At 46.4% G+C, this 8,943-nt stretch overlaps 1 protein-coding gene across 1 annotated transcript; it reads left to right on the forward strand.

The window, feature by feature from the left end:
* Window positions 1-2,157: 2,157 nt before the first annotated feature.
* Window positions 2,158-8,461, forward strand: LOC139411636 (cAMP-regulated phosphoprotein 19-like). The gene is made up of 3 exons (XM_071158232.1): window positions 2,158-2,368; window positions 5,133-5,255; window positions 5,401-8,461. The coding sequence occupies exons 1-3, from the start codon at window positions 2,309-2,311 to the stop codon at window positions 5,578-5,580; spliced, it is 363 nt and encodes a 120-aa protein (XP_071014333.1). The 5' UTR covers window positions 2,158-2,308; the 3' UTR covers window positions 5,581-8,461.
* Window positions 8,462-8,943: the final 482 nt, after the last annotated feature.

Consider the following 8,943-nt stretch of genomic DNA (forward strand, 5'->3'; position numbering starts at 1 on the left):
GCTCGAGACCCTGGGTCTCGACCCCGCCCTGTGCAACTGGATACTGGACTTCCTGACGGGCCGCCCCCAGGTGGTGAGGGTAGGCAACAACATCTCCTCCCCGCTGATCCTCAACACTGGGGCCCCACAAGGGTGCGTTCTGAGCCCTCTCCTGTACTCCCTGTTCACCCACGACTGCGTGGCCACGCACGCCTCCAACTCAATCATCAAGTTTGCGGACGACACAACAGTGGTAGGCTTGATTACCAACAACGACGAGACGGCCTACAGGGAGGAGGTGAGGGCCCTCAGAGTGTGGTGTCAGGAAAATAACCTCACACTCAACGTCAACAAAACTAAGGAGATGATTGTGGACTTCAGGAAACAGCAGAGGGAACACCCCCCTATCCACATCGATGGAACAGTAGTGGAGAGGGTAGCAAGTTTTAAGTTCCTCGGCATACACATCACAGACAAACTGAATTGATCCACTCACACAGACAGCATCGTGAAGAAGGCGCAGCAGCGCCTCTTCAACCTCAGGAGGCTGAAGAAATTCGGCTTGTCACCAAAAGCACTCACTAACTTCTACAGATGCACAATCGAGAGCATCCTGGCGGGCTGTATCACCGCCTGATATGGCAACTGCACCGCCCTCAACCGTAAGGCTCTCCAGAGGGTAGTGAGGTCTGCACAACGCATCACCGGGGGCAAACTACCTGCCCTCCAGGACACCTACACCACCCGATGTCACAGGAAGGCCATAAAGATCATCAAGGACATCAACCACCCGAGCCACTGCCTGTTCACCCCGCTATCATCCAGAAGGCGAGGTCAGTACAGGTGCATCAAAGCTGGGACCGAGAGACTGAAAAACAGCTTCTATCTCAAGGCCATCAGACTGTTAAACAGCCACCACTAACACTGAGTGGCTGCTGCCAACACACTGACACTGACTCAACTCCAGCCACTTTAATAATGGGAATTGATGGGAAATTATGTAAATATATCACTAGCCACTTTAAACAATGCTACCTTATATAATGTTACTTACCCTACATTATTCATCTCATATGCATACGTATATACTGTACTCTATATCATCGACTGTATCCTTATGTAATACATGTATCACTAGCCACTTTAAACTATGCCACTGTTTACATACTCATCTCATTTGTACATACTGTACTCGATACCATCTACTGTATCTTGCCTATGCTGCTCTGTACCATCACTCATTCATATATCCTTATGTACATATTCTTTATCCCCTTACACTGTGTACAAGACAGTAGTTTTGGAATTGTTAGATAGATTACTTGTTATTACTGCATTGTCGGAACTAGAAGCACAAGCATTTCGCTACACTCGCATTAATATCTGCTAACCATGTGTATGTGACAAATAAAATTTGATTTGATTTGATTTAGAAACCCAGCCTAAAACCCCAAACAGCAAGCAATGCAGGTGTAGAAGCACGGTGGCTAGGAAAAACTCCCTAGAAAGGCCACATATGATAAAGATGATATGAAAATGAGTCAATATTTCTACAGGGGTATAAAATGACTGTTTAAGTCCTCTGGTCATAGCAGGTTGGTCCTGGGGTCAGATGTACATGATCACGTGGCCTGTGGAGAAAACAAAGAATACACACTGAGGAACCACATTCAAATCCTTGTCAATTAAATAACACTTTTGTTCTGTCTGCAAATCACTAATATATGTATCCTGACCCTTCTTTCTTAGTGTAGGCCTACTGCTGCAGGCTTCAACTGCCAAGAGGTCATGGCACAGGTGGTGGCCATGCTCCATAACCACAGAGTCACTGGTTCAGCTCTGGCAGTTCCCCCACAATCACTGGCCTTCAATATAACCTATGGATCATGGTCCATCAAAGGAAGAATGTGTATAATTTAGCTTATTTCATGACATTGGACTTGATGACCAAAGCCTTCTGATGCAGTCCATTATCATTACAGCAAAAAAACGACATTTACCATCATGCAATATACTGGGAAACACCACTTCAAATTTGATGTCAAAAACTTTTGTAGTGGGAATGTCGGTTGCATGAATTAAGTCGAGTAAAGTTGATGCTCAACAAAAGGCTCTACATTTGTCTTGCTCAAATATCAAGCGACAGTTTTTAGAGGAAGATGGGTGAGCGCGCCTCTGCTAAAGAATGACGTCAGATCGGGCAGACATATTTGTGCGGGCTGATAGTTAACGGTCGGACGGATTCGTATGGGGAGAGGAAGCCAGGGCAAGGATTTAGTTCAGATTGTGTTTACTTTTCGACTTTGCCAGGGATCGAGGTTACACTGAAATGTCGGAGGAAATTGAGGGGACAAAGACGACGGAGGAGACGGTGGTGAATGACCAGAATGTACGTTTATTTGCCTTAAACACAACCACTTGCTAACCAACGACAGTCAAGCTGCACTGCAATGCACACTATCATATGATATGGCAGGTTTTTAGCTAACGTTAGCTACTGTAACGTCGTTAGCGTTAATCTTTTCTAACTAGCAATCGTGATTATCAACAACAATATCAGTTTGCTTAATAAATGCCAGTTGGTATCTAATCAAGCTGTTTTCCATAACTATTTGCAGTCGTAGCTAGCAGGGCTTTTCGATATTAAGCTAAGGTCGGATTTCATCTAGCTAACGCGGTAGCTAGCTTCGACAGTTAACGTTAGCATTGTGGGCAGCTAACGTTAACTAATCAAGTCATGGTTATTTGTTAAGTACAAGCAGAACAAATACCCCAATTATTGTGTTTCCTAAAGTAATAACCAACGTTAGTTAATTGACTTGCTTGTTGGATATTGACCTAACGAGTTAACGTTAAATATGTCGGTTTGTGTCTATTTTAGCAGCTTGCTAACAAACATCATTGGCACATTAGCCAGCTAGTTTTGACCACATTAACCAACACGTTATATAACTTACTACCTACCACCATCAAAGCCATCTAACGTTAGGGAAGTTATGTTGCTTTCAGTGGCTTGACTACTAAAGAAGGCAGCCTGGCTGTGTGTCAACAGTGACTCGCCCCTCGCTGTACTGAAGGCCAGTGTTTGTTTTGTCCTGTCCTTAGCTAGGTAGCTAGCTAGCTAAACTCAGCAAAAAAAAGAAATGTCCTCTCACTGTCAACTGCGTTTATTTTCAGCAAACTTAACATGTGTAAATATTTGTATGAGCATAACAAGATTCAACAACTGATACATAAACTGAACAAGTTCCACAGGCATGTGACTAACAGAAGTGGAATAATGTGTCCCTGAACAAAGGGGGGGTCAAAAGTAACAGTCAGTATCTGGTGTAGCTGCATTAAGTAATGCAGTGCATCTCCTCCTCATGGACTGCACCAGATTTGCCAGTTCTTGCTGTGAGATGTTACCCCACTCTTCCACCAAGGCACCTGCAAGTTCCTGGACATTTCTGGGGGGGAATGGCCCTCACCCTCTGATCCAACAGGTCCCAGACTTGCCCAATGGGATTGAGATCCGGGCTCTTCGCTGGCCATGGCAGAACACTGATATTCATGTCTTGAAGGAAACCACGCACAGAACGAGCAGTATGGCTGGTGGCATTGTCATGCTGGAGGGTCATGTCAGGATGAGCCTGCAGGAAGGGTCCCACATGAGGGAGGAGGATGTCTTCCCTGTAACGCACAGCGTTGAGATTGCCTGCAATGACAACAAGCTCAGTCCGATGATGCTGTGACACACCGCCCCAGACCATAACGGACCCTCCACCTCGATCCCTCGCCAGAGTACAGGCCTTAGTGTAATGCTCAGTCCTTCGATGATAAACCCAAATCTGACCATCGCCCCTGATGAGACGAAACCGCGACTCGTCAGTGATGAGCACTTTTTGCCAGTCCTGTCTGGTCCAGCGACAGTGGGTTTGTGCCGATAGGCGACGTTGTTGCCGGTGAAGACCTGCCATACTACAGGCCTACAAGTCCAGCATCTCTCAGTGTATTGCGGACAGTCTGAGCACTGATGGAGGGGTTGTGCATTCCTGGTGTAACTCAGGCAGTTGTTGTTGCCATCCTGTACCTGTCCCGCAGGTGTTGTTACACGTGGTCTGCCACTGTGAGGACGATCAGCTGTCCGTCCTGTCTCCCTGTAGCGCTGTCTTAGGCGTCTCCGAGTATGGACATGGCAATTTATTGCCCTGGCCACATCTGCAATCCTCATGCCTCCTTGCAGCTTGCCTAAGGTACATTCACGCAGATGAGCAGGGACCCTGGGCATCTTTCTTTTGGTGTTTTTCAGAGTCCGTAGAAAGGCCTCTTTAGTGTCCTAAGTTTTCATAACTGTGACCTTGATTGTCTACCGTCTGTAAGCTGTCAGTGTCTTAAAGACCATTCCACAGCTCCATGTTCATTAATTATTTATGGTTTATTGAACAAGCATGGGAAACAGTGTTTAAACCCTTTACAATGACGATCTGTGAAGTTATTTGGATTTTTATGAATTACCTTTGAAACACAGGGTCCTGAAAAAGGGACGTTTCTTTTTTTTGCAGAGTTTGTCGATTAGATGACAACCTGACGTCTCTGTGACTATCTGTGAGAACATTAGGAACACCTTACAAAAATTGAGTCGCACCCCCTTTTGCCCTCAGAACAGGCTCAATTTGCCCGGGGTATGGACTACAAGGTGTGGAAAGCGTTCCACAGGGATGCTGGCCCATGTTGACTCCAATGCTTCCCACAGTTGTCAAGTTGGCTGGATGTCCTTTGTGTGGTGGACCATTCTTAATTCACATGGGCAAACAGTTGAGTGTGAAAACCCAGCAGCGTTGCAGTTTTTAGCACAATTTAACCAGGCGCTCTAGACTAGAGCATCCATAGGATCTGTGCAGCAGGCTGAAAGCTTGACTTCCCTACCAGTAGTAACAGCCCTGCTCCCTCCACATGTGTTGTCCATGTGGGTGGCGTATGTGTTGTGCAGGTGTTTTCAGGAGCTGATGTGACAGACCACAGTGTGTTTGCTTAGCATAGCTTTGGGTACGCTGTCCGTACAACGGCTCGAACCCTAGGCACAATGCCTCGCAAACACGTGACCGCCCGCTTGACAATGCCTTTAGCCAGCTGCGCCACAGAAAAGCTTTCAATTGTTGTTTGTGTTTCAGGAGATGGACGACAAGGTGACCAGTCCAGAGAAGGTTGAGGAGGCCAAGTTGAAGGCTCGCTACCCAAACCTGGGGCACAAACCTGGAGGCTCCGACCTGCTACGCAAACGCCTGACCAAGGGGGTGAGTCCACAGCCCTACCTACTGCCCTACCTTCTCTCCTAACTTATCCCCACAAGCCCACAGTTGTTTCTCTCTCAGCATCAATTAGACTATGTATTTAAAAAAAGTTACAGCTTGTTTTAAGTTGAACATTCTCTCTCTGCAGCAAAAGTATTTTGACTCTGGGGACTACAACATGGCCAAGGCCAAGGTGAAGAACAAGCAGCTTCCTGCAGCTGCGTCAGAGAAGAGCGGAGGAGGAGAGATCACAGGAGACCATATCCCCACACCTCAGGACCTGCCTCAGAGGAAACCTTCCCTGGTGGCCAGCAAACTGGCCGGCTGATACACACTGTCCTGTCTCTAACCCTGTCAATACTCCTAACAATCACCCTGCTACACCTGTTCCTGTCTCACTACCTCCCCCCATCTACTTCTGCCCCAGCCCCAGAGAGACCCTTCCCTGGTGGTCAGCAAACTGGCCGGCTGATACACACTGTCCTGTCTCTAACCCTGTCAATACTCCTAACAATCACCCTGCTACACCTGTTCCTGTCTCACTACCTCCCCCCATCTACTTCTGCCCCAGCCCCAGAGAGACCCTTCCCTGGTGGCCAGCAAACTGTCCGGCTGATACACACTGTCCTGTCTCTAACCCTGTCAATACTCCTAACAATCACCCTGCTACACCTGTTCCTGTCTCACTACCTCCCCCCCATCTACTTCTGCCCCAGCCCCAGAGAGACCCTTCCCTGGTGGCCAGCAAACTGGCACACACCTCTAACCGCCTGTCTCTGGTTCTGTCCCTCATCCTCTTCACCCAGTCCTCTGCTTCCCCTCACCTTCCACTCTGTTATGGCTCCCTCTTCTTCCTGCTCTTCCTCCCCTCTGTTCTTGTTTATTTTCTATTCTCATGTAAAAATACACTGAAAGCAAGGATGAGGATGTGTAGAAGGGAGAGAGAGGGAGGACTGGGATGACTCCACTACAGGAGGAGACTTTAAAGATGACCACAACTCTGTGTCCCAGATGACACCCTATCCCCTATATAGCCCTGTGGGCCCTGGTCAAAAGTACAGTGTACAAAACATTAGGAACACCATTCCTAATATTGAGTTGCACCCCCTTTTGCCCTCAGAACAGCCTCAATTCGTTGGGGCATGGACTCTACAAGGTGTCGAAAGCATTCCACAGGGATGCTGGCTCATGTTGACTCCAATGCTTCTCACAGTTGTCAAGTTGGCTGGATATCTTTTGGGTGGTGAACCATTATTGAGACGCACAGGAAACTGTTGAACGTGACAAATCCAGCAGTGTTGCAGTTCTTGACGCACTCAAACTGGCACCTACTACCATATCCCAATCAAAGGCACCTAAATCTGTCACCCTCTGAATGGCACACATACACAATCTGTCTCAAGGCTCTACAATCCTTCTTTAACCGGACTCTAATCATTCATCAATACTGATTTGAATTGGATTTAACAAGTGACATCAATAAGGAATCATAGCATTCACCTGGTCAGTCTATGTCATGGAAAGAGCAGGTGTTCATAATGTTTTGTACACTTGTGTATTTAGGGAATAGGGTGCCATTTTGGATACACACCTGGAGAGTCTGTAACATAGGAGGGAGGAGGGCCCAGACTGGAGCCACAGAGAGTCTGAAATGGCACACTATTCCCTATGCAGTACACTACTATCAACCAGTGCCCTATGTGGCTGCCCTTTGAGCATCTGGCCCAAAACGGTTACATTACATAGGGCATAGTGATCCGTTTTGGACAGGCAGACGGTCTCTGGTCTAGAGGATTGAATGTCGTCTCAAGTCCTGTTAGCTGATTGTGTAAATATTTCTAGTTGTGTTGGAGAGGAGTGAGGCTGAAGTCAGCCTTTTAGAATGTTTTAACGTAGAATATTATGATTTACCAAACACGTTGGTGTTATGTTGTCATCTAAATTATGCTCTAATGTGCTTGAGTGATTGAATATAACCTTGATAATGACTGACCAGAACCTCTCACTGCTGCTGTTCTGTTTTAAAGGCTACATATTTGTCACAAATGGCAACCTATTCATTACATAGTGCACCACTTTTAAACAGGGTCCAATGGGCTCTGGTGGTGAGAAGTAGTGCATTTTATAGGGAATCTCCAATCATACCCTTCTTTCTGTGTAGTGCACTACATTACACCCACTGCCACATAGGACTCTAGTCAAGAGTAGTGCACTATTGGCGAGTTTCCAATGAGGATTTACCCCAGTGTTTTACCAAAATACTCAAGAGTTTTCTGTTTCCGTCTACCCGGGTCGGCACCCGTGTCCCACTGTGCCATGGCTCCAGTGGACCTGTTCTGACTTGGAGCCGAGCCCAGGCCATGGCTAACTATGAACTTTAACACCTTCTCACAAAGCTACTGTCAAGGATGATGTGGAGGTTGTTAATTCTGCCTGCCCCAAGTCTTTAGCATCAACCTCCTGATAACACTAGAGCTTCCATTAAAACACTGATGACCCACTAGTGTGAGTAAGTCTCAATGGAAAAGCACCAACATGTATGGCCCCATAAAACCTCCTGACCAGGAAAAACTCTTGACCCTATTTGTAACCTCTGGTTTCAGACCGGAGGGAGGGGTGAATGTCACAGGTTTTTGGTGGCCCCTTTAATTGGGGAGGATGTGCTCGTGGTAATGGCTGGAGTGGAATGGTATCAAACACATGGTTTTCATGTGTTTGATGCCGTTCCCTTTACTCTGTTCCATCCATTATGAGCCGTCCTCCCCTCAGCAGCCTCCAGTGGTGAATGTAGATGTAACAGCTGGATGATGTGACTGGGGTGCTAAAGACATCTTCATTTAGCTCCAAATGTTTTGGCCTCACACACACTCATTCATCTCTCACACACAGATACACTCCTCTACACCCCAACTCTCTCACATACACACACTCACTCCCACTCTCCTTATTTCTCTCACACACATACTCTCCCTCATACACACCTACCCCTTTGGCCAACATATCTTTACAGATCTCAGTCACACCCTATTCCCTATATAGTGCTCTACTGTATATATGCACAGGCCAATCCACTAGTGGGGGTGTGGTCATCAAGGGTCTGAAGCTGAAGGACTGAATAGTTAAGGTGTGTGTATATGACTGCCCCCATCCACAACCCCCCCTGTCACTTTGTGCCATTTTGTTTTGTAAATAAAATAGTTTTGCACAAATGGCTGTTGGGTGTTTGATGACTGACTCCATGTATTGACAGATCATACAATCATCTATGAAGGATTGTATACAAAATAATTCTGTATGAAAATGTAGAGGACAGTTAGTTTTAGATGAGGGATAACACCATCTGAGCTGAAGCACCAAGATAAATCTTGATCAAAATGTATATAAATAATCTGGATTTGTCTCCCTTTTAAAACACACAAGCTCTGGCTGAAGACCGACAGACCCTAGTGTAAGAAGATTGTTGCAGCTTTATGTCGCATCTGGGACAAAGAGGGCTAAATTATCAGGCCTATGTCACATGGCAACCAGGGCTGTATTCATTAGTCGGATTCTGTTGCAAAACGTTTAGTCTGTTGCAATCCAAACGGAAAACGTTTGGCATCGAACATGAGTTTCTGCTGAACAAATTCAGGTAGGTTCCTCCCCGTTTCGTTATGTTTGCTTCCGTTTGCTCATATAGTAAACAGACTAA

The sequence above is a fragment of the Oncorhynchus clarkii genome, chromosome 6 (assembly GCF_045791955.1).
Source record: "Oncorhynchus clarkii lewisi isolate Uvic-CL-2024 chromosome 6, UVic_Ocla_1.0, whole genome shotgun sequence".
NCBI lineage: Eukaryota > Metazoa > Chordata > Actinopteri > Salmoniformes > Salmonidae > Oncorhynchus > Oncorhynchus clarkii.

What these genes read in the sequence shown, in the direction of transcription:
- LOC139411636 (XM_071158232.1), top strand. Translation starts at nt 2,309, where the DNA reads ATGTCGGAGGAAATTGAGGGGACAAAGACGACGGAGGAGACGGTGGTG. An exon ending in CGGTGGTGAATGACCAGAAT is followed by an intron (nt 2,369 to 5,132) that starts GTACGTTTATTT and finishes TTTGTGTTTCAG; the next exon opens with GAGATGGACGACAAGGTGAC. An exon ending in GCAAACGCCTGACCAAGGGG is followed by an intron (nt 5,256 to 5,400) that starts GTGAGTCCACAG and finishes CTCTCTCTGCAG; the next exon opens with CAAAAGTATTTTGACTCTGG.